We start from the raw sequence: 26,045 nt of genomic DNA on the forward strand, positions 1-26,045 counted from the left end.
TTTTACCTTGATGCTGCTGTTGTGTGAGAATTGAATTTCATGCATTATATGAAAAAAAAAACAATTTCACAATTAATTTAACTTTAAAGCGCTTAACAAAACAGATAAAATTTTTGTGCTACTATATGGAACCAGACCAGGTCCAATTTGAATGGAATTAATTCAATCCTCGTCGGTACGATGCAATCGTGTCGTATTTACATCCTGTTATCATCTAATGCTAAACAAAAGTGTGATTAAAGGAAGCCCAGCTGACAGCACCTAATCCTGGGGCGACAGTGGAGAGAAACAACAGAGTTGTTGGGAGGAGTAGCTCTAGGAGAAACAGCCAAATATTGGGGCTGGCATACCTTCAATGGGAAGAAAAACCAATATTTCTATCAGCATGTATTTATTTCCCAGCCATTCCTCTCTGTTTGACTCCTGTGTTTGTTTGTTTGTTTTTAGCGGACGAAGTTTCAGGATTACCGGCGTCAGTCCGCCCCGTCGCTGGTCATCACCAAGGCCCTCACCAGGTCCAAAACTTTGTCCAGGTAAAGTTACGACTTCTGTCGTTTGGTTCACTTAGGCTATGTTCACACTGCAGCCTGATATGACCCAAATCCGTTTTGTTTTTTTTTGTCAAATCTGATTATTTTGCCGTGGTCGTTCACACTTCCAAATATGCGCGACCTGTGTGTGTTCTGCAGTGTGAACAGGTGTTCTCTCAGATGAGCATCATACCTGCAGGGAGTACACATGCGTGCGCAAAATTTAGAGGAGCTGCCAGTTCAGCATATGCCACAAGATACATAAGTCAATAAATTATTTTCAGTGATAACTAGATGGACATATATGCACTGTCGTGGTTTCAGTGTTTTTAAAGCAGGGTTTAGCTTTAGCTACAGTCAACTACAAACTGTAGTTGACTGTAGTTGACTCGCTAACCGCTAATTCGGGATGTCATACAGCTGTTAATAAAGTGTATGGCGATTTAACTTCTACGTCATTTTGTTGATTAAATAAAAGCATGTTTTAATGCCAGTATCTGACAGAACGGCAAACGAATTGAAAGTGTTGCGCATGCGCAGTAGAGTGCCCGCATGCGCAGTAGAGGGCGCGATGACGTCACGCACAGGGCGCGTGCTCGGTGTTTTACCAACCGCCTTAAAGAAGTGCCCAGTGTTGGCGTAAGTAAATGTGGATGCTAACGGTGGAGCATCTTTTATGATTTTAAAGTTGTTCTCCGACCAGAGTCATCATATTAACAACTTAATCCTCGTTATCGTCCGCCATGGTTGTTGTATTTCTTCCCGCTTGCGCGGGATAGTGATATTTTTGTCGAGTGTAAATGACGAGTCGGGTCATATTTGAAAAGGTGTCCAAGTGGAATGGATATCTTCGAAAAAAGACCGACCTGTGTACAGACTGTCATGAAAAACTCAGATACAGGTCGCATTAAGGGGAAAAAGTCGGAATAGGGTCACTTCCGGCTGCAGTGTCAACGCAGCTGTAGCTTATTTAGAGGAAGAAATTGCTTCCCTCTAGTTAAGGCCGCCTACAGATGTGAATTGATGTAATACGCCTTCGCTCTGATTAACACACACATGTGCGGAGTTTGAAATGATTCACACACCTATGAGTAAAGTGTTTAGATCCACTCTAATTGATAATCCTGCTGTTGACAAGCTTATCCAAGGATCAGGCGCCTATTAATAGAGCAGCTTTGGACATACGGAGTGTGAAAGTGAAGAATAAGTAACCTAATTAAAATGCTCCTGCAGGGGAAGGGACACACTGCTGAACTAACCAATCAGAGACCAACTAGGTTTAGAAATCTTCAATGAAACTCGGATTATATTCTAATTTATTATTTGAATGAGTTTAATATTAATAATAATGCTTCAAACTAATTTATTAAACCCTATTACTTTTTCTTGCTTTCAGCCAAAGTGCTACATTAGACAATTCAGTTTATAGGTTAGGTTAGCAAACTGGGATCACTGTTTCTAGGACAAATAAAACCCAAGTAGATGGTTACCCATAATGCACAGCAGCAAACCTTATGTTACAACATCTTGGCAAGTGTGAAGCACTAAAATACTAATAAGCAAAGTATTTTAGACTCTTAATTCATCACTGTTGATTAATCATAGGGTGTACTTAGTTTTGAACACATTGATTTTGCATTTTGGCTTTGTAGATTTGATTCAGTTCCAAATAATTTAAGAATCTATGAAAGACCAGACGATAGTTACTTTCTGTCATCAGTCGGTGGCTCTGTATTGATTGAGTATTGATTTTAAAGAGCTGATCAGAGGAGGGACTTATATGAGAAACTGAAGCAACAGGAAGTAGAGATGCAACGACTTATCGGCGTCGATTTTCTTCATTTTGGGAGATTATCAGCTGATACTTACACGTGAAGATAAGAATGTACCTCTTTGGTTGATTTCAAAGATTTTAAAATCAACCACCTTCCTCTTTTGCTCTCCAGTGAGAAAGATGTGACCTCTAGCGCCGCCCACCAGGTCACGTCTGCACATTGGCAGTTAGCAATATTCACCCCACTGTTACCAACTCAGTGACTTTCTTGCTATATTTAGGAACATTTCAAACAAAAAAAGGTTTTGATCAGAATCAGAATCTGCAGGTCAGGTAAAAGATTGGTGACTGGCGAACAGTTCACCTCTAGCCTCTAGCAGGAACAACTCACTTTCTCCACAGTTCATGACGGGAGTTCCTGTTTGTTCTCATTCCAGAGAGAGCGTCTCGTTCCCCACATGTCCAGAAACCTGTCCGCTGGTCCGGTCCTTCCTGACCGGCTCTGAAAGGTTCTTCCTCCTCTACGGACACGCCCAGCTGAAGACGGGCATGCAGACCCAGGACCGGCACCTCTTCCTCTTCAGCGACGTTCTGGTGATCGCCAAAGCCAAGTAAGCACCAGCAGCTAGTGTGCCTTTTCGTGTGTTTTGTGGCATCGATCAGCGTGTGTGACATCCGCGTCTCCAGGTCAGCCAACAACTTCAAGCAGAAAGACCAGGTGCGCGTGTGTGAGACGTGGACGGCAGGCTGTACGGACGAGGTGTGTGAGGGAAGCACGAACCCGGACCGGAGCTTCGTCATGGGCTGGCCCACCTGGAACTGCGTGGCTCTGTTTAGGTAACACACATTTACAGCGAAAACCAAAAATCCAAACGTTTATGGTGTCAACACGTATCCCATAGACAAAGACAAACAGAGAAGCTAATCAGAATTTGGGTCTGAGCTGCACACACCGTGTTTACGTTTCAACAGATGAGATATGCTGGCGATGCTGCAAAGCGCACCTTAAATGTCTAAGAAACAGAGCAGACAGGATGAAGAATGAACACAGCAGCGTATAAATCTACAAATAACCCAGCTGGGAAGGAGAACTACCTATTCTGATAGAACAGAACCGGACTGCTGTCCATAAAGTTCCCGTTAGGGATGCAAACTCCTCACAACGGCCCTCAAAATCAGCCGTGCTTGTGGCATCATGTTTCTGTTCTTTATGTCACAATTTTTCTTCCGTAGATGAGGCCCTAATCTTCAACTAGAGACGAGGATTAGGGCCAAAACTTGGGCTTTTTTCCTTAGAATTTTAATTCCATCTCAGTCTATGTCAAAGTTCAAATAAATGTTTAGTTATGTGTCAGTTATGCTGCACTTGATCCAGACTGTCCCAAAAGGTTTTGGTAGTTTTGAGATTACATTTATCTGATGATGTTTAAACAATTTAAACAATTTTACTTCTAAGAAGAAAGTCTGAATTGTGGCCCAAACTCTCTTCTGTAGGACAGGAGACAGCATAACAATGAAAAATATTAAAATGAAGGAAAAAGAGAAAAGGTTTTACATTTCTTTAAGTGCAGTGACAGACGGTACTTCTGTATGAACATTTCTGTTCATGGGGAATTAAATGTTTCCCATGTTTTATTCTTTTCATCTGTTATTTTTCTATTCAGAAACTGAAGAAATTCCTGTTTTGTTACATTTTATAAATCTGAGAAAAATCAACATTTTCTGTTTATTCAGCTGACAAATTTTTAAAATTCAGCATGTTATGAAAAAATGCAGCCTTTGATGTTTTTTTCTCTTTTATCTTTGTGATAAAAGAGAAAATCCAATTTATATTGACTCGTTAATGGAGAACTAACATTCCTAGTTAATGTGGTTCTTAATTATCACCTAGATGTCAAGTTTATTTTGAGCTCTTCATAATTTTCAACAGGGTTTGTTAATATTTGTGTTTAAGCTGTTAACTCTTCATACTTTCTTTTAGCTCGGCTGAACAGAAGGAGAGATGGCTTTCCCTCCTCAAGAGGTGAAATACTTTTACTGAGCATTGATTGATCTTTTGTATATCTGCAGATATGATCAGGTTTTTAATCCATTTGTTTTTTCTCTCTGCAGTCGGATAAAAGAAGAGAAGGAGAAGGAGGAGCCGAAGACAATTCCTCTGAGAGTTTACGGGAAGGGGCTGAACACTTTTGCCGTCGTGAGTTTGAATCCAGCAGCAGAACGTAACGCCTCAACGATCCTCTGTCTCAGTACGCTGATCCTCTCCTGACCTCTGACCCCTCTGATCAGACCAAGACACTTCCTGTCAGCAACTGGGACTCGGCCAATGAGGTGATCCGCCTGGCCCTGCAGCAGTTCGGCATCATAGTGAGTAAAGTTGGAGATGCGGGTCAGCCCAAACATTCTGTCAGTCTGGATGCAGACAGAACGAATTTTTTTGTTGTTGTTGGACCTCAAACCTGTCACCGTTTATGTGTCGTTGTCAGGGAAACGTCAAAGACTTCCAGCTGTGGGTCGTCTCCAAGAGGGACAACACACCTTACCCTCTGATTGGTGAGCTACACACTCATTCAGCTCTTTTATTCTGAAACAGATTTCAGGTTTCAGTAACTCCAATACAAATTATTTTTAAAGCCTCCATGAAACATAACAGAAAATTATATATTTTATAGAGTTGTAGAGCTAAATTAAGCCAATGGTGGAAACGAATGTCGTCCAGATAACTGTTGATAATTTACATTTGGCAATTATGAATGCAAAATGCTGATTAGCTCGCTAGCAAAGGCTATATAGATAGCAACATCGTCGAGTCAGAACGTAATGAAATCTACGTGTGACTCAAACTGTTTCCTGACAGAAAAGTCAAACAAGATTAAAGAAAATTAAAGAAGTGTTATTAGCATATTTAAGGCTAAGTCACAAATCAGTTACACTGCAAAAACATAAAATCTTACAAAGTATTTTGTCTAGTTTCTAGTGCAAATTTCTCAGTACACTTGAAATAAGACAAAACTAATGTATAGATAAGCTTTCACCAAGATATACGAGTTTGTTTTAAGTTAATAATTCCTTAACATTGATGATAAAGTGTGAGTTATTTCACATCAATACTAAGGATTTAGAGTAAATATAAATTCCTATATCTTGGTGAAAAGTTACTTCTTTTTTTTGTCTTATTTCAAGTGTACTAAGAAATTTGCACTAAATTTGGTAAGATTCAGTTTTTTCGTCTCCTCTCCTCTTCAGGTCATGAGTTTCCCTTCAGCATCCAGATGAGTCACGTGAAAAGCTCAGCGGTTCAGGGAGGAGGCGGCCGGGACGCCGCAGCGCCCCCTGCTGACCGACAGATGGCCATGCAGGTGGAGCAGATGCAGGTGTACAAGCAGTGTCAGTTCATCCTGAAGCCCCGCCCTGCAGAACCCCCTCAGCACCACCCGCTCGCAGGTACGCCTTGTTTCTCCGCTTCCTGCCGGCGTTTTGTAGAAACGAGAACAACGTTGAGAATTCTCTCTGCAACGTTTCAGATTTCTCCCAGAAGTCGTTCAAACGGCGGCGTTCGCTCGTGGGTTGGGCCTTCTGGAGAGGATCGGCGTCTCACCTGAACGAGCCGCCGCCGGCCGGAGACGCTCCGGGCCGCCTGTTCGGCCGGCCGCTCAGCTCCGTCTGCGTGGACGGCGCTCTGCCCAAGCCGATTATGGTGAGCGGAGACCAACACACACACACAGTGGAAAACTCATAAGTCCAGCACTGAAGAATGTTTAGACATCCAACCTTTAAGTTTAGATAACTTTATTCATTAATAGGACCAAAGTTGTTTCACACATTCGTCATATTGAGTAGTGGGTAATTGGAGGCTTTTTTCCTCTTTAATTCACCCAAAATGATTATATTTAGTGAAACATTTCTTTGTATTTTATTATAAAATATACAATTCATCTTGTAAAGTAACGTTTCGCTTCATTTCTCACGATGAACATTGGCAGACGTCTCTTCTCATATTCATTCAGGTGCTGGTCATAAAATTAGAATAACATGGAAAGGTGGATTTCTATCAGTAATTCCAATTAATCATTACACATATTTCAAATATTTATTCCTTGTAAGGTTGATTAGAATCGACAACTAATGAAAACCCCAAATATAGCCTGCAGAACCAGACTGAGTCCACTTAAAGGTGTTTGCTAATTAATTAGTTAATTAGCTTATTAAATTTCTAAAATGTATATTTTTGTTCAACTTCTTAGTGAATATTTTTATTTAATTTGAAATATTTGATGTTGCAAATCATATTTTTGTGAACAATAATCAAAGTTCTGGCTGTTTTTCCCCATCAGGACATGCTGGTGTTCTTGTACCATGAGGGCTGCTGGACCCGCGGAATATTCCGCAGGTCAGCCGGGGCGCGGGCCGTCAGAGAGCTCCGGGAATCTCTGGATGGCGGAGACTCTGAGCTTCCTCTCACCAAGGAGCACGTCTTCATCATCGCTGGAGTCTTTAAGGTACAGAAATACTCACAACTCCTTCACTTATAGCAGAAAACCTGAATTTTTTAGATAGAAATTATAGGAGGTAGTTTTGTGTTGGCTAGCTGTAGCACCATGCTTTGTGTTTGATTCAAGGGAAATAAATGGTTGTTTACATGCAGTACCTTGCAGACCACTAGGGGGCGCCTGTGGACCAAAGTTAGAGAAATACTGATTTGATGTGTGCATCAGAGTCTATACTAGTTGTAATTTCTGAGTAATACTTTGTTTTTCAGGATTTCCTGCGCAGAATCCCAGGCAGCTTATTGGGCTGTGAAGTGTATGAGGAATGGATGGATGTGTTGGAGGAAGAGGATGATGAGGAAGAACAGGTCCTAGACATAAAGAGGTAACTGCTCCTTTATGTTTGAACTGAAATTCAAACTCAGAGTGTGACAGTTTTCGCTGTTCTCTGCAGGATGATTGGTCGGCTGGCTAAGGAGAACGCGCTGCTGCTGCGCCACCTGCTGGCCGTGCTGCACGCCGTCCAGGTCAAAGCTCAGGAGAACCAGATGACGTCCTTCAATCTGTCCGTGTGCATCGCCCCCAGTTTGCTGTGGCCTCCAGGAGCGCCTTGCAGTCCGGAGGTGGAGGGACGAGGAGCTAAAAAGGTGAGATCTGAACTAACAATGCAGCTAGTTTGGCTTGTGAGTCTGGAGAAACTTTGGGTTTTCACTAGCAGAGCATTTAAAGCTTATAAACCACAACGGGCTTTCAAAGAGGCTGAAAGGTTTAAATTTAGAAGTTTGATTTTTCAAATGTAGGTTAATTTTCTTAAAAATGACAGAAATGCCTTTTACTCTTTGTTGGATTCAAAGTTTTTATTTTCTCTCCTCGTGTGTTGCAGGTGTGTGAGCTGATCAGGTTCATGATTGATCACTGTGAGCAGATCCTGGGGGAGGAGCCGTCCATCTTGTTCGGGGGGTTGCCAAGGAGACGCAGCAGAGAGGAGGGAAGTTTAGGTAAAAACATTTTAAATTAACAGTAAAGACTTAAGTATCTAACTGTAGATATCTACAGTTAGATATCTAGAGTTAAGTATCAAGTTGGATACTTAACTCTAGATATCTAGAGGTAGATATCTACAGTTAGATGTCTAGAGTTAAGTATCCAACTTGATACTTAACTCTAGATATCTAGAGGTAGATATCCAACTCTAGACATCTACAGTTGGATATCTAGAGTTAAGTATCCAACTCGATACTTAACTCTAGACATCTACCTCTAGATGTCTACAGTTAGATATCTAGAGTTAAGTATCAAGTTGGATACTTAACTCTAGAGGTAGATATCTACAGTTAGATGTCTAGAGTTAAGTATCCAACTTGATACTTAACTCTAGATATCTAGAGGTAGATATCCAACTCTAGACATCTACAGTTGGATATCTAGAGTTAAGTATCCAACTCGATACTTAACTCTAGACATCTACCTCTAGATGTCTACAGTTAGATGTCTAGAGTTAAGTATCAAGTTGGATACTTAACTCTAGACATCTAACTGTAGATATCTACCTCTAGATATCTACAGTTAGATGTCTAGAGTTAAGTATCAAGTTGGATACTTAACTGTAGATATCTAACTGTAGACATCCAACTGTAGATATCTACCTCTAGATATCTACAGTTAGATATCTAGAGTTAAGTATCCAACTCGATACTTAACTCTAGACATCTACCTCTAGATGTCTACAGTTAGATGTCTAGAGTTAAGTATCAAGTTGGATACTTAACTCTAGACATCTAACTGTAGATATCTACCTCTAGATATCTACAGTTAGATGTCTAGAGTTAAGTATCAAGTTGGATACTTAACTGTAGATATCTAACTGTAGACATCCAACTGTAGATATCTACCTCTAGATATCTACAGTTAGATATCTAGAGTGAAGTATCAAGTTGGATACTTAACTCTAGACATCTAACTGTAGATATCTAGAGGTGGATATCTACAGTTAGATGTCTAGAGTTAAGTATCCAACTTGATACTTAACTCTAGACATCCAACTGTAGATATCTACAGGTAGATATCTAGAGTTAAGTATCCAACTTGATACTTAACTCTAGATATCTAGAGGTAGATATCTACAGTTGGATGTCTAGAGTTAAGTATCCAACTTGATACTTCACTCTAGATATCTAACTGTAGATATCTAGAGGTAGATATCTACAGTTGGATGTCTACAGTTAGATATCTACAGTTAAGTATCCAACGTGATACTTAACTCTAGACATCCAACTGTAGATATCTACCTCTAGATATCTAGAGTTAAGTATCAAGTTGGATACTTAACTCTAGACATCCAACTGTAGATATCTACCTCTAGATATCTAGAGTTAAGTATCAAGTTGGATACTTAACTCTAGATATCTAACTGTAGATATCTAGAGGTAGATATCTACAGTTGGATGTCTACAGTTAGATATCTACAGTTAAGTATCCAACTTGATACTTAACTCTAGACATCTAACTGTAGATATCTAGAGGTAGATATCTACAGTTAGATGTCTAGAGTTAAGTATCCAACTTGATACTTAACTCTAGACATCCAACTGTAGATATCCACCTCTAGATATCTACAGTTAGATGTCTAGAGTTAAGTATCACGTTGGATACTTAACTCTAGACATCCAACTGTAGATATCCACCTCTAGATATCTACAGTTAGATGTCTAGAGTTAAGTATCAAGTTGGATACTTAACTCTAGACATCTAACTGTAGATATCCACCTCTAGATATCTACAGTTAGATGTCTAGAGTTAAGTATCCAACTTGATACTTCACTCTAGATATCTAACTGTAGATATCTAGAGGTAGATATCTACAGTTGGATGTCTACAGTTAGATATCTACAGTTAAGTATCCAACTTGATACTTAACTCTAGACATCTAACTGTAGATATCTAGAGGTAGATATCTACAGTTAGATGTCTAGAGTTAAGTATCCAACTTGATACTTAACTCTAGACATCTAACTGTAGACATCTAACTGTAGATATCTACCTCTAGATATCTACAGTTAGATGTCTAGAGTTAAGTATCACGTTGGATACTTAACTCTAGACATCCAACTGTAGATATCCACCTCTAGATATCTACAGTTAGATGTCTAGAGTTAAGTATCAAGTTGGATACTTAACTCTAGATATCTAACTCTAGACATCCAACTGTAGATATCTACCTCTAGATATCTAGAGTTAGATGTCTAGAGTTAAGTATCAAGTTGGATACTTAACTCTAGATATCTAACTGTAGACATCCAACTGTAGATATCTACCTCTAGATATCTACAGTTAGATATCTAGAGTGAAGTATCAAGTTGGATACTTAACTCTAGACATCTAACTGTAGACATCTACCTCTAGATATCTACAGTTAGATGTCTAGAGTTAAGTATCAAGTTGGATACTTAACTCTAGATATCTAACTGTAGACATCCAACTGTAGATATCTACCTCTAGATATCTACAGTTAGATATCTAGAGTGAAGTATCGAGTTGGATATCTACAGTTAAGTATCCAACTTGATACTTCACTCTAGATATCTAACTGTAGATATCTAGAGGTAGATATCTACAGTTGGATGTCTACAGTTAGATATCTAGAGTTAAGTATCCAACTTGATACTTAACTCTAGACATCTAACTGTAGATATCTAGAGGTAGATGTCTACAGTTAGATATCTAGAGTAAAGTATCAAGTTGGATACTTAACTCTAGATATCTAACTCTAGACATCCAACTGTAGATATCTAGAGGTAGATATCTACAGTTAGATATCTACAGTTAAGTATCCAACTTGATACTTAACTCTAGACATCTAACTGTAGATATCTAGAGGTAGATGTCTACAGTTAGATATCTAGAGTTAAGTATCAAGTTGGATACTTAACTCTAGATATCTAACTGTAGACATCCAACTGTAGATATCTACCTCTAGATATCTAGAGTTAAGTATCAAGTTGGATACTTAACTCTAGACATCTACCTCTAGATGTCTACAGTTAGATGTCTAGAGTTAAGTATCAAGTTGGATACTTAACTGTAGATATCTAACTGTAGACATCCAACTGTAGATATCTACCTCTAGATATCTACAGTTAGATATCTAGAGTGAAGTATCAAGTTGGATACTTAACTCTAGACATCTAACTGTAGATATCTACCTCTAGATATCTACAGTTAGATGTCTAGAGTTAAGTATCACGTTGGATACTTAACTGTAGATATCTAACTGTAGACATCCAACTGTAGATATCTACCTCTAGATATCTACAGTTAGATATCTAGAGTGAAGTATCAAGTTGGATACTTAACTCTAGACATCTAACTGTAGATATCTAGAGGTGGATATCTACAGTTAGATGTCTAGAGTTAAGTATCCAACTTGATACTTAACTCTAGACATCTAACTGTAGATATCTAGAGGTGGATATCTACAGTTGGATGTCTAGAGTTAAGTATCCAACGTGATACTTAACTCTAGACATCTAACTGTAGATATCTAGAGGTAGATATCTACAGTTAGATGTCTACAGTTAGATGTCTAGAGTTAAGTATCAAGTTGGATATCTAACTCTAGACATCTAACTGTAGATATCTAGAGGTAGATATCTACAGTTAGATGTCTAGAGTTAAGTATCAAGTTGGATACTTAACTGTAGATATCTAACTGTAGACATCCAACTGTAGATATCTACCTCTAGATATCTACAGTTAGATATCTAGAGTGAAGTATCAAGTTGGATACTTAACTCTAGACATCTAACTGTAGATATCTAGAGGTGGATATCTACAGTTAGATGTCTAGAGTTAAGTATCCAACTTGATACTTAACTCTAGACATCTAACTGTAGATATCTAGAGGTGGATATCTACAGTTGGATGTCTAGAGTTAAGTATCCAACGTGATACTTAACTCTAGACATCTAACTGTAGATATCTAGAGGTAGATATCTACAGTTAGATGTCTACAGTTAGATGTCTAGAGTTAAGTATCAAGTTGGATACTTAACTCTAGACATCTAACTGTAGATATCTACCTCTAGATATCTACAGTTAGATGTCTAGAGTTAAGTATCAAGTTGGATACTTAACTGTAGATATCTAACTGTAGATATCTACCTCTAGATATCTACAGTTAGATATCTAGAGTGAAGTATCAAGTTGGATACTTAACTCTAGACATCTAACTGTAGATATCTAGAGGTAGATATCTACAGTTAGATGTCTAGAGTTAAGTATCCAACTTGATACTTCACTCTAGATATCTAACTGTAGATATCTAGAGGTAGATATCTACAGTTGGATGTCTACAGTTAGATATCTACAGTTAAGTATCCAACTTGATACTTAACTCTAGACATCTAACTGTAGACATCTAGAGGTAGATGTCTAGAGTTAAGTATCCAACTTGATACTTAACTCTAGATATCTAGAGGTAGATATCTACAGTTGGATGTCTACAGTTAGATATCTAGAGTTAAGTATCCAACTTGATACTTAACTCTAGATATCTAACTGTAGACATCTACCTCTAGATATCTACAGTTAGATGTCTAGAGTTAAGTATCAAGTTGGATACTTAACTGTAGATATCTAACTGTAGATATCTACCTCTAGATATCTACAGTTGGATGTCTAGAGTTAGATATCTAGAGTTAAGTATCCAACTTGATACTTTACTCTAGATATCTAACTGTAGACATCTACCTCTAGATATCTACAGTTAGATGTCTAGAGTTAAGTATCAAGTTGGATACTTAACTCTAGATATCTAACTGTAGACATCCAACTGTAGATATCTACCTCTAGATATCTACAGTTAGATATCTAGAGTGAAGTATCAAGTTGGATACTTAACTGTAGATATCCAACTCGATACTTAACTCTAGACATCTAACTCTAGATATCTAGAGGTAGATATCTACAGTTAGATGTCTACAGTTAGATATCTAGAGGTAGATATCTACAGTTGGATGTCTACAGTTAGATATCTAGAGTTAAGTATCCAACTTGATACTTAACTCTAGACATCTAACTGTAGATATCTAGAGGTAGATATCTACAGTTAGATGTCTAGAGTTAAGTATCCAACTTGATACTTAACTCTAGACATCTAACTGTAGATATCTACAGTTGGATGTCTAGAGTTAGATATCTAGAGTTAGATATCTAGAGTTAAGTATCCAACTTGATACTTAACTCTAGATATCTAGAGGTAGATATCTACAGTTGGATGTCTACAGTTAGATATCTAGAGTTAAGTATCAAGTTGGATACTTAACTCTAGATATCTAACTGTAGACATCTAGAGGTAGATGTCTACAGTTAGATATCTAGAGTTAAGAATCAAGTTGGATACTTAACTCTAGACATCTAACTGTAGATATCTACCTCTAGACATCTAACTCTAGATATCTAGAGGTAGATATCTACAGTTGGATGTCTACAGTTAGATATCTACAGTTAAGTATCCAACTTGATATCTAACTGTAGATATCTACAGTTGGATATCTACAGTTAGATATCTAGAGTTAAGTATCAAGTTGGATACTTAACTCTAGATATCTAGTTAGGTATCTAACTGTAGAGTCAGATACATAACTAGATATCTAGAGTTTTGACATCTAACCTTCTTGTTGTTGCAGAGTCCTGGGTTTACCCTCTGACCGATTCGTCCTACGACAGTCTGGAGAACGAGTTGGACGACAGCAGCGGCGGTTCTCCTGGTTTCTGCAGACGGCCTCTTCGACCAAGCAGCCTGGACTCCATCTTGACGTTCAGCGACTACGACCAGGACCCAGAAGCCCCGACTGCTGAGACGTCGCCCTCCCTGGAAGCTCAGCATTCCCAAAGGCGGCGCTGCTCAGAGCCCGCTATAGCGTATGCTGCCAGGTTCTGTCCCTACATATCTGCTGGTGAGGAGGGAGAGGAGGAGCTGGGTGAAGGTTCAAGCAGTGGTGGCGACATGACGGGTGTAGTCAGTTTGTTCACTCTGTCATCCCTGGATCCCACCAACTCAAACCTGGCCAAACCAACTCATCCACAGACTGTGTCTTCTAAAGAGGCTCTCCACAAGGGGGCGCTGAAAGGCCGCATGGGCCTCCACCCCAACTCCTGGCTGAAGAAGGACAGGAGGCTTTCGCTGACTCAGCAAGAGAGTTTGGAGGAGGAGAGGCGGGCGGTGAGGAGAAACTGAGCATCAATGTCTTCAGCCTCCTTTCCAACAACACACCTGAACCTCATGATGTGTTTCAGGTGGAGTTACCGATATTTGAGCATCACAAGAGTGTTGTAAATATGTGGTGATGGCTGTGAGGTTTCTCCAGCCATCACCACATATTTACAACACTCTTGTGATGCTCAAATATCGGTCACCCTCTCTAAGGTTGGCACGCCACCTGAAACGCATCATGAGATTCACCTGTGTTGATTCAAAGGAAACAAGCCTGACAACTAGCTAAAAACTGCCCTAATAAATTCAGTCTGCATTTACTAAACTTGACTGTTTGATTTACTACTTAGAAAGCAGAAAAACACAAGAGAACATGCCAGATGTTCCTAAAGCATAATCAGAAAATACTACAAAAACATGTCTACTTGTCTAAACTCATATCTAAAGTTTTACACAACTGACTCAAAACATAAACATGGAGAAAAGCAGATTAGATTTACAATCTCTGATGCTGCACTGCAAAAACACAAAATCCTAATAAAGGATTTACTTTCAAATGTCACATTAATTATCTGACAACAATGCCACCAACTGAGCCACTCTGTCTAATTCAGTTTTCTCTTAAGAGTTGTAACAAATTGGAAATACAAACTACATCAAAAACACTTTTAAGTTGTGTCAACCCTCTTACTAATCAAAAGCTACTCAACTCACCAAAGAAAATACAAACTCTTTACTGAAAACCACCACCAAGCAACCATAACGCTACACAAAGCTACATTTAGCTAACAACTATAAACCCTACAAATGGCATGTTCTCCTGTCTTACCTGCTTTGAAGAATGACTAAGAGAAACTGCCCTCCGTCTCATTTTTACACCTGAGGAAGACAAAAACACATGAGATTACTATTTCAGTCGAATAATTACTCTATGAAAAATAAAAGATACTTTTATTTGAAACACCTTGAAAGCTTGTGAATGACTAACCTACATCTGCCTACAGGGTGGAGCCGCTAAACCCAAATCGTCCCGCCGAGGCTCGAAGGACGCAGGAGACAAAGGGAACATCCAAAACCCGCAGCAGGACTCACCCTCCAGCCCGTCCCTGCTCCACCGGACCGCAGGCGGCCTTCGCTTTCCCAAACCCGCCAGGCCGCCAGAATCTTCCCTGACGATTCAGATGGGCAACATGCTCAGCAACCCTGGAGGCAACGTCAACGTGAAGAGGAGCGAAGCGCCGTTCTTCTACAAGCCCGGGAGACCGGCTCTATCCCTGTTCAGACAACCCAAAACTCCAACGGCGGAGGACTGCAGCAGCCGGCTGACTCGGCGCCGAGGCTCAGAACCAGAGCAGCGGATCGCCGATCAGGCCTCCGCCTTGTCCCGCACCAGGCTGCCCAGCGACCCGGGTCTGAAGCCGTCCCATGCAGATCAGCACGCCCGTTTCTGCCTCTCGCCCTGCGCCACCAAGGCAGTGAGGGACTACTTCTCCTCCCACCCGCTCAGCAATCCCCAGAGCAGCCAGGAGGTGGCGCTGGCCCTGGCGGAGGGCCAACAGGAGTGGCTGAAGAGATGCAGCGACGCCACGGCGGAGCCCGATCTGGAGCAGCTTCTGTTTGCTGAAGAGTCTTACGTTTGAAATTCAGTAACAGCATCTATCGTATATTATTCATTTAAATAATCAAAATACCTTTTTAGAATCCGTCAAATCGTCTTGTGCTACAAGTTTCAGTTCTTAGTTTCGGTTGCTTAGTGCCTTTGAGTTAAAGATTGTGATATCGGTGGGTAGTTTTCCATCTTTGTAGATGTCGCCAACTTTAAAAATACCTGCTGTTGCCTTCCTTTATCAATAACTAAACTTATAATTGGATTGAAAAGTAGTTCTACACATTGGACTGATAATTTTAGCAGCAAGGTTTCATGTTTTGCCAAATAACAATAAACTAGAAATACTTTAGTCGTTCTCACATTTAAAAACTTTTACACAAAGTGGTTTTAAAGTTAAAAATGTAGCGTTGAATATTTCTACATGAGGGCAACATTATGAAATACTTTTGCTGTGGATACATGTCCAGTTCTTGACGGCCATTTTTCTTTACATGCTCTATGTTGCCAATGTTGCAGTTTTAAAACTAAGTAGAGTTAAAACGTTAAATTATCTAAGCTAAAAGGAAAACTCTGATTCAGAAACTGCTTGTTAGAAAGGTGATTTTTTTTTTATTTCAGTTTTTATACATGGTGTGTTCTAGTCCTGTACAGTCTGATAAAATAGATCTATTTAGGACTAATTTAATATTAAGGCAATACATTTTTTTTTTTTTTACAATATTTTATGTTGACTTTATTTTCTCCTGCAGATGTGACAAAGTTTGGTTGGAGGAGCATTTCTTGGTGATTAAAATTATTACACCAGATTATAAGACATTCAACTAAGCTAGACAGCAGTTTATAACTCATAAATACAGTTGATTTTATACTAGAGACAAGTTTCTGTAAAATCTCTGGTTACAGTTCGCATTTTACTCTAGAAAAACGGTTTTATAAAAAAACTGGACGACGGTTCTGCGGCAGTCCGTGACGAGGCTGATTTCCACCCACCGTTGTGCGCTCGCGTCGCGTCCCGGTCTAAGCGGAGCCGTCTTTGGTTTGCCGGATGTCTGCGACGCTCTCTGGGACTCTGGCCACCATGCCCTCCAGAGACTTGGTCAGGCAGATCTGGCAACCCAGACGAGATCTGCAGCAGAGCAATAAATACACAATATTCAACGTCAGCTGGTAGAACAGCAGCTTCCACATTTCACCAAACAACAACTAGCTTTGGAGCAGGATTTACACCCAGTTCCTGTTTTTTTTTGTCCAAAATTTCTCATTTTCTTACAATGAAAAATGTAAAGTACAGGATAAAGTGTTTGTCTTCTTATAACCAACCTTTAACAAAAGGTAAAATTATGTTTATTTAGAAACTTTTACTGAAATGATTCACCTTATTAAACTTGACTGAATATAGGAAACAGTTTGAAAGAATCTGGTTATTACTGAAAAGAATAAACCCAAGAAAAAATTAAAATTAGATGCTTTTCTCTTAAAACAGCAAACATGCAAAATCTGCAACAACGTATTAAAGCCAGTGCACAAAAAATTATAAAATATAGAAAATTTCAGCCAAAAAACTCAAAAGATTTCTGAAAAAACACTTCTACATTTCTTAGTTTCACACATTGACAATTTTCACCTTTTGTAACTCAGAAACTTACTAAACTAAAAAATTTGACACTTTTTCCTACATTTGTGAATTCAACTCTACGTATGAGTTTTTTGGCAGAAATGTAAAACCTTTTAATCAAATTTAACTACTTTATTTGCTTGATTTACTAAACTCCATTTCAAATCCTCACTTTTCTATTTCTATGGAGTGAATTATTCTATAATAACTGCATATTTAATAGAGAAACGTCTGTAAAATAGACCAAAAACAACCATAATAAACACCATTTAAATTTATGCTTACATCACCAAATATTGAACTCTTGAGTTAAAACATTAGTATTGTTGTTTCTAAATGAATATAAACTTGTTTGAGGTCTGAAAGCACTGCATCTTTTTTGTTATTTTTCTGAAATAAATACAAAATTTTGCTTTGAATTTCAGACATGTTGTCAGTAGTTTATAGAATAAAAGAACAATGTTCATTTTATTCAAACATAAAGAGAAACTGATCATTTTAAGTGGTTTCTTAATTTTTTTCCTGAGCTGAAGGTGAATTTAATCCACTATTTTATTCACATCAGAAATATAATTGATTCTTGTGCTAAAATGTGTTTTGTAATGTGATAAAATAAAACATTCCCGTTACGTCTCGTGTGCTTCCTTACGTCTCGGTCAGGCCGTAAGCCAAGTCCAACATGTCCATCTCCTCGTCTGTGACCGGCCCCAGCTTCTTGTACACCTCTTCGTCGAAGATCAGGTGACACGTGGAGCAGGCCAGGGTTCCCTCGCAGGCTCCTGAAACCCAGACATCAGCTCCTTCTGCTCGCCGTGACATCATCAATATTCATCGGTGGTGTTTTCATACCGAACCCGTCAAAGTTCAGGTCTTCGTTGATGACGACGTCCAGCAGAGAGTCGCCAGGCGAGGCCTTCACTGTGATCTTCTCCCCGTCCCGGTTGATGAAGTGGACCGTCACCTTGCTGTCTGACCTGAGACACAAAATAAAATTTCACATAATTATATAAACACATCATGTAAAGTGTTTTTTTTATTTTACTTAAATGTTTTCAACAATTTCCTACATTAACACAATGCATGCTAGCTGGAGCCAAACAGTAAAGAATCAGGCTCTGTTGAAGGTTAATTGATAAACTCAAGACAAAAATAAGAGGGAAAAATGTTCAAATAAAAACCATGAAAAACCCTCTTTAATCTACATTTCTGTTTGTGTGTGTACACCAACATAAATACTAAGTTGACAGCTGACAATTATCTTTTCTTTTAAATTAAGATCAGGGAAATAATTTCCACATTCTTTAGATTTGTTACACAATATTAGAAATATAATAAAATATGTAAAAACAATTATTCAATTCCTTTTTAGTTAGAAAATTTACATTTTATTCAATAAAATGTGATAATCCTGCAACGTAGCAAAGAATGCTGTCAACTAATCTGTTTAATTTTTCTTTTATTTACAAATAACTGTATAGCAAAAGGTGCTTAATATGAAATTTTATTTTACATATTTTGAACCAGGTGAAGCTAAAACTGCCACTTGTTTACATATATAAAGATTCTCCATCTTAAATGCAAAATATGTATATTTATTCGTACAGTTTAGATTTAATTACTACTCTGTTGTTTTTTCATCGAGTTACCGCTTTTAGCATCTGTATACTTTAGTTAATAATTTGTCGATTACAAACTAATTGACAATTAGTTCAGTAACAAATTAATCGGCTCTAAAACTTCATCAAATCAAACAAATCCTTTAAAACACATTCTTGGACAAAGCATTTCTTCTGCAACCAGCAGAGGGCAGAAAGCAAATTACACAAATATCCTTGAACCTTTTTGGACGAAGCTACGAGGAGAAGAAAAAGTAAAAGGACTGAACCCAACCAAGGAAAACAGCCGGCTTCCATCAAATCACTGCAGAGAGAAGTGCTTCTGAGAAACAAGTCTCAATTAGTATAACTGCATTAAAATAATTAAGCAGGGTCTGAACGACTGAGGTGTGAACAGAAGGACAGACAGCTCAGAAACAGGCAGGCGACTCTCCATACACTTTGTATCTTTCACATTTGAATGCTGAGAAATTTACATTCCCTCCTCATCAGCATGAACGTCCTCAATTTGGTTGAATTTAGAGTTTTAGCTAAATGCTAAAAAAATCCAAACATTTTCGCCTACAGCCAGTTTCTGCCATAATTTTTAGCTCAATATTTAAATACTCTCATGAACTAAATCGGCAGAGTTCAAATTGTAATATTTATACATCAATACAATAACTTTTCTGTAGTTTAGAAAATCAATCTGCAACAATAGCTCACTTTTTACGTTAGCCTGCACAGAAATTACACAATATATTAACTTGTATTCAATTTAATAAATTAACCTGCTTTGCAAAATAGTTTTACTTGACACTTATTTCTTTGCAATTAGTTATCACACTGAATAAACACAAAACATAGCTTCACAAACCTCTGCTAGTTTAACCTGGCAGTATGCCTTTAAGACAATACACAGGGCAAAGCGGATCCACCGCTACCGGCGGCCCGCCTGTCAGACACTGAGAAGGGCAAATTAACCTGCGAACTTGCACTACGCTGCCGATAGCGGCGTAGCTGAACATATTCTTTTAACGTAAAAAACTGTTTATAAATGACGTTATGCCTCTTTCTCCAACATCCCCACAGTTTGACTAAAATTTCAGCGAACATTTCTGAGTTTTTAGTTTATCACTAACCTGTAAAAGTACAGAAAAAGCGCAGCGGCCTCGTGTAGAGTTTGTCGTATATTTTGCGTCTGTGACGTAAGGAGCGGAGCGCGTCACCTATTCCAGTCAGGCGTTACACACGTCCACAAACAAATGTTCCGCAGGAATAATGCTGGTATTTATCGTTTTTTCCCCCATCCGAGCATTTAAAATAAGGCGTAAAATTTATCAGAAATAATAAAAAATTACGATAATTTTGCTACTCAAAAAAATGGTCACACAATTATTTTACAATTTTTATATTACAATTAGGCACTACTGATATTCAGATCCTCCGGTTGTAATAGCGCATGACTAGGCCTGTCACAATAACAAATTTTGCTGAACGATTAATTGTCTCAAAACGTATTGTGATAAACGATAATATTGTTTGAAGACCTTTTTATACTGATTTAATGAAAATGACGTAATAATGCATGTGATTTCCTGCCAAAGATAGATACACTTTATTTTCAAAAGAACACTAAACACTGGAACTGATAAAATAAACAAAACAACCAAAAACAAAAATAAAATGAATTCTCAGTCTCCATTAACAAAAAACGCACTTGAATAAAAACTAAACAACATAAAGCCAAAATGGAAATAAATACTGCATTCAACCCAAAGATTATGAAGTCTGTATATTATGTTGCTTCAGTAATAATTAGATGTAAATAGAGAAGACGGGCACATCGACTACCTGAGGCAATAGTTCACACTACATGATTTTCTGCCCCGGTTTCCCCCTTACGACAATCTTAGAACGTTGGTCGTTCTAAGATTGTTGCTTGTGATTTCGTAACCGATCATCCTGTAGTGTGTTACAGTAGATCGTTGAGGCCGCTTCGATCCAACTGGGATCTTTAACGCAGCCTGTTGAATGTGACAGGTAGCCAATCAGAAAGCGAGGCTTCCCTTCCGTGCTTTCTGAGGGAAAATTACTGAGGAGAATCCCAAACAGCTGACACGGCGCAACCCGAAGTCCAGCGGCCATTGGAGATGATATGTGGAAACAACATTAATGTTTATTCAACATGCAAAGAATATAGAAATGACAAGAGGAGGAGTTGGAGCGAAATTGCTACCGCAGTTGATAAACCGGTAACTTTTCAGCTGTTCTTCGTTAACGTGACATAAATAGGTTATAATGATTTTCATTCAGTCAGGACTTTACGCTGACACTAGCAACATGCATTGCAGGTAGATTGTAGTAAAGCATTGATTAATGCCTGGTTTTAAAATTAGTTCACTGGACTTGGAGCCATTATTAAAGAGAAAAAGACTAGAAGAAACAATAAAGCCGATAATTAAAATGAGGTCGATAGTTTTAATTTATTGTACGATTAATTGATTTATTGTTTATCACGACGGGCCTACGTATAACTATTTTGTTTTATTAGCTTCCTTTTGTCTAAAGCATTGTTTCAGATTCAAATAAATTTTACTAACAAGGGACAAATAAAATCAGTTGTTTCACAGCAAACACAGATGTGGTTCATGCAGATTTATTCACCTTCCTGGTCAAAAAAGTATTTATTGTTTTTACATCCTGCTTGTTGTTACCAGAGCGGCAGGGTTTTTCTGCAGTTTAATAAGCAACGTTTAATCAAATATTTCTGTCAAGACATTTAAATCTCAAATTGTTATCTGGCACCAAACGATTTAGAGAGTTTGCATGGAATCAACCGGCTGACATTTTAGTTACAAGTGTGGATAAGTGGACTTTGCAAGCAGCATTGTGGCACCAAAAATAAACTCCTGTGCAAAGTTTATATTATGCAAATAATCGTCAACTCATTTAGTCATCAATTGGTCATTTGCTGAAAAGAACCCCAATATAATCAGTGCAATAGTTAAGTCAAAACAGCACAAAAACCTACATATTTTGCATTTAAGATAATTTAAAAAAAACAATTATTCTGAAAAAGTTGCCACTTTCTGGAGATTTTTATTTAACAACTCACAATATTAGAAATACATAAAAATGACAATTAAATTATTTTCTTTTAAAATATACATATTTTTGGCCTAAAATATGATAATGTAGCATTCTTTTAGTGAATGCTTGATCATTTTCTGCAGCAACTACAAAATTATTTCTAACATCAACATGTAAAAAGCTCAAACCTTTCTGCTTGACTGATGTGCTGATTAATGTTTTTGGATTAGATAATCAATAATTGGAGAGCAAAAGGTGTTTAACAGAAGTTTTATTTCATAAGTGAAGCAATAAATGCTATTTGAGGATAATTTCTGACAAAGAATATTTTGTTTAGCCTTTTTCTTAAATTCATAATGTATATATTTTTTGTCGTTTGGTGTTCTTCTGTCAGCAATAGTTTTTTAAGTTTGTATACTCTAGGTAATTACTAATATGTTCAAGATGCTTTCAATAATCAATTAATCCAATTAATCGTTTCAGTGCTAGATCAAGATGTTATTGCATTTTCTTATTTTAAAATAATTCATTTACATACTTGCATCATTTAATTTATTTCTAACATTCTATAAGTATGTGGTTAAATAAAAACTCTTCAGAATGCCAGTTTCCTTATGTACCTAATTAATTGTCAGAATAGTAAATCACTACAATAATTCAGATGCAGACTTAGTTTGGATATTTTGGACGAATTTAAACTTGTGCATTTATTTGTTGCTTAAATATTTTGCTATTGTTTCATAATTTAAGTGTGGAAAAACAAGCCTTTAACGATGGCATCCTGGGGACTATTTTCTCCTCCTAACCTTTTAGTAAAGTGAATTAAAAATCCCTGTTAAGTGATCCCATTTGTGAACGAGTGATGCCCTCAGATTTAAACTCGATGACTTGCTCCAAGTCTGAAGACCAGGGAGAATCCCGACTAATCGGCTCAAAAAACAGAAACCCTGGTTATTAGTCTGCAGCCAGCTTTGCCCTGCACTGCGTGACCTTTACGGGCCAAACACGTGCAGCCGAGTGAAATGTTCAACTTTGGACAGCAGCATGGATTCCTCGACATGTTATCCGCAGGATGGTCACAACCGGACATTCTGATCCGATGTGTTGTCAGAGCGGCCAGCTGGGGAGAGCCAAACCTTCACCCTGAGCGCCTTCTCGCCTCTCATTACACAATTAAACTCGCCGTTTGTCCCTGAGGAGTTCATCTGTGAACGCAGCCTTCACATGAGCGCCAACCTGGATCAGCGCAGCCTTGTGGCAGATAGAGGCTTTCTAAGGACGCCTCCAATCAAATAAAGTCCAAACTATTTGCTGTTTCAGTGTGTAGAGTCAGCATCTTAACTTATCAACTAAATAAACAGTTTTTAGAGTCCAGTTTTTCCTGCACTGCAGGTTCCAGGATGCCGTTTTGGATTTGCACTAAGGTGCCATTTCATTTTTACAACTTTTCCTTGATATTTTAAAAGATTACAAGTTAAATTTACCAGCAGGTTTCTAATCTTGTTGCACTGAAATGATTAATCGGATTAATCGACTGTTGAAATAATTGTCAACTAATTTAGTTATCTAGTAATTTTATATGGACTCAAAAAAGGTAATTTGCTGAAAGAACAACACACTCAAGGGCAGAAATTAAGCCAAAAATTGAAAAAAATTCATATATATATTTAGACTTTAAGATAAAGAAAAATAAACAGTCTAAACAGTTTACCTTTTGCTATCCAATTTGAATGTATTTTTTTAGCTGCAGATGCATCTTTTGTTACAAATTATCAAGCATTTTTTGTTTATTAGTTTAAAAAGGAATTGATTTGTCTATTTGCATATTTTAATGTATTTCACATATTCTATAAAAAAAAGGCTTAACTTAGACTTAGACTGACTTTATTATCATTTTGCATGCACAGGGTGTATACAGAACGAAATTTCGTTGCATACGGCTCAGAACAATGTTTTGAGGTTCCAATGTTATGAGGTTACTCCGGAATATAAATATAAATATAAAATATAAAGTGCAGGAATGACAGTAAAATAGAAGTTATTTAGTTATGTACATGTGCAAGGTATAAAGTGGTAAAAAGAAAAATCGGCAGGACACTTTACTTCATTCCCAACAAACTACCGTCAACATGAGACACAATAGTGGCAGAATCATCCTGTGGGTCATGAATTATTTAAGCTTCACAGTGAAAATTTTAAAATAATTTCTCTGGAATGTGTTGGAAACTTTTGGTTTTGAAAAAGCGACTTTTCTCAAACTCCAGTCCTCCAGGGCCGCAGACCTACAGTTTTTAGATGTGCCACAGCTACAAAACACTGGAATGAAATGGCTTAATTGCTCCTCCTTGTATAGATCAGTTCTCCCAGCCTTGCTAATTACCTAATTATTTTTATTCAGGTGTGGTGCAGCAGAGGCACATCTAAAAGTCGAGGACAGGAGTTTGAGACCCTACACGCCTAAAAAACACCAGTCAAGCTCTGACAAGTATTCATAAGTGCCCACTTGACGTCACACACATTAAATGTTTCACAAGAAACCAGCTGAGTTTTGTAACATAATTCACTCCATGTTTTGTATTCAAATTAAGCTGAATCAAACACCAACTTCATTCCTTCACCTCACAATGGAGATTAATATGACCGAGTCAAACACGCAACTGACCAGGTCACAGCAACATTTCCTCCGGGTTTCTGACAACAAATGTCCCTCTAAACGACTCACGTCGTTCCCGTTAGTAAATATCTCCGTGAATAACTCACCTGAGTGGCTGTGTTCCGGTGGTGAAACTCCGCTCCGCCGGCTGCCAGGCTCCCCGCCACACCGCCGTGCTCCTCCGCGAATATTCCCGTAAACTAGCCTGAGCGAGCCGCCGAGCCGCCGCGACTAAAGCCATTGGAAGAGGAGACAGGAGGCTATAAAATAAAGTGTTACAAACGCGAGCAGCGGCAGGTTCGGAGTCTGCTGTCCGGCGACCGACTAGCAAACGAGACCTCAAAGTTTGGTGTGGACTGAAGCTAGGCTAGCAGCCGGGCTAGCTCGTTTTAGCTGCGAGAAGTCACTCTGTCACTGTCGTCTTCATTGCGTAACATGTAGCATATGGCCGCTGCCGGCTGTATGAGGCTCAAAATCAATTAGCTGATTAACCTGCCGGCCAGCAATGCCTGGGTTAGCGGTAAAAACTCCTTAAGCAGACGCTATCTACTGTAATCACACAGCGCTCTGGGTTATGTAGTCAATTTACAGTTCCTACAGGTTTCCGCGGCTAGTTCCCCTTCAAAAAACAACAGGGACCTAGCACCGGCCGTCACCGTGGCCGCCATATTGTGACGGGCACTATTTTAAACACGACTGCGAATTGCGGTACTTGCATCTGGGGTTGTAGTTGATTTGCCATAAATTATATAATAAAGTTGTATTTCGTCGGTGACTAACACCAACGTCTTAACATTATTTATCCATGGCCTCTTTTCTAACTCAATTGCCTTATTATTTGGTCATTATCCAAATTTGTGCCAAAACTTTCCCAGTTATTTTAATATTTATTATTTTCACATTTCTGTCACCCTAGCAGTGTGTTTGAGGTGTTGCCTTAAAATACACCCACATTTAATTCACAATCATTTGTGAATCATTCGCAAAAATTTGGCCTGAAATCACAATTAATAATACAAAATAATATTTTGCACATGACAAATTACAGATTTACTATAAATAATACTTCTTTCTGAAGAAATAACATGTCTACAAGAATAGAATTTATTTCAGAGAATTTGCCACTCACAATATGGCGGACCTAAGAAACCTAAACCTTTTCATGTCTGTTAAAAACTGAGTAAAAGCTAATTTGGTGGCCTTTGGTGGTCTATTTGCTGTCATAATTGTATGCTTTCCAAATGAAACAAAATAGCAAACACATACATACAAACTAGTTTGGATTTAATTTTTAAAAAATCGTTTTATTTCACTTTAATTTTGAAAGTTAGAACGGGCTGCTTCCTGCTGATGTTTGATAACTTTATCCTGCCAACAGATCACCATCAACGCCTCTTTATTAGCATGCACACGTTTTGCAATCCGGGGTTTAGATCATATTTACTAATGTCACGAACTAACGTGTCAACTGGGACT

At 38.3% G+C, this 26,045-nt stretch overlaps 2 protein-coding genes and 1 long non-coding RNA gene across 4 annotated transcripts in view; 1 reads left to right on the forward strand and 2 right to left on the reverse strand.

The window, feature by feature from the left end:
* The window catches only part of LOC114140445 (rho GTPase-activating protein 20-like), a 19,210-nt gene extending 2,656 nt beyond the window's left edge, over positions 1-16,554 (forward strand). Inside the window, exons 2-16 of one of the 2 annotated variants that reach the window (XM_028010297.1) lie at positions 448-533; positions 2,742-2,915; positions 2,992-3,141; positions 4,286-4,327; positions 4,417-4,501; positions 4,594-4,671; positions 4,791-4,857; positions 5,551-5,748; positions 5,829-6,001; positions 6,639-6,803; positions 7,064-7,176; positions 7,246-7,438; positions 7,675-7,789; positions 13,478-14,013; positions 15,009-16,554. In XM_028010297.1, coding sequence (XP_027866098.1) covers positions 448-533; positions 2,742-2,915; positions 2,992-3,141; positions 4,286-4,327; positions 4,417-4,501; positions 4,594-4,671; positions 4,791-4,857; positions 5,551-5,748; positions 5,829-6,001; positions 6,639-6,803; positions 7,064-7,176; positions 7,246-7,438; positions 7,675-7,789; positions 13,478-14,013; positions 15,009-15,644 — 2,811 coding nt within the window. In that variant the 3' untranslated portion in view covers positions 15,645-16,554. Of the gene's footprint in view, positions 1-447; positions 534-1,065; positions 1,170-2,741; positions 2,916-2,991; positions 3,142-4,285; positions 4,328-4,416; positions 4,502-4,593; positions 4,672-4,790; positions 4,858-5,550; positions 5,749-5,828; positions 6,002-6,638; positions 6,804-7,063; positions 7,177-7,245; positions 7,439-7,674; positions 7,790-13,477; positions 14,014-15,008 lie in introns of those variants that run through there. The other variant, XM_028010298.1, reaches the window with a different exon arrangement.
* On the reverse strand, positions 7,628-13,601 carry LOC114140451 (uncharacterized). The gene is made up of 2 exons (XR_003594587.1): positions 13,462-13,601; positions 7,628-7,719 (listed from the first exon to the last, which is right to left on the reverse strand). It is a non-coding gene; the product is annotated as an uncharacterized LOC114140451 (long non-coding RNA).
* LOC114140450 (adrenodoxin) lies at positions 16,314-25,206 on the reverse strand. The gene is made up of 4 exons (XM_028010311.1): positions 24,677-25,206; positions 18,078-18,202; positions 17,878-18,007; positions 16,314-16,739 (listed from the first exon to the last, which is right to left on the reverse strand). Exons 1-4 carry the CDS (start codon positions 24,808-24,810, stop codon positions 16,631-16,633), a joined length of 498 nt encoding a protein of 165 aa, XP_027866112.1. The 5' UTR covers positions 24,811-25,206; the 3' UTR covers positions 16,314-16,630.
* Between the last annotated feature and the right edge of the window lie 839 nt (positions 25,207-26,045).

Source organism: Xiphophorus couchianus, chromosome 24, assembly GCF_001444195.1.
Source record: "Xiphophorus couchianus chromosome 24, X_couchianus-1.0, whole genome shotgun sequence".
Classification (NCBI taxonomy): Eukaryota; Metazoa; Chordata; class Actinopteri; order Cyprinodontiformes; family Poeciliidae; genus Xiphophorus; species Xiphophorus couchianus.

Coding starts and splice junctions, on each gene's coding strand:
- LOC114140450 (XM_028010311.1), bottom strand. CDS start 24,810: ATGGCTTTAGTCGCGGCGGCTCGGCGGCTCGCTCAGGCTAGTTTACGG. Junction 18,203..24,676: donor ACCGGAACACAGCCACTCAG/GTGAGTTATTCA, acceptor TTTGTGTCTCAG/GTCAGACAGCAAGGTGACGG. Junction 18,008..18,077: donor CCTGAACTTTGACGGGTTCG/GTATGAAAACAC, acceptor TCTGGGTTTCAG/GAGCCTGCGAGGGAACCCTG.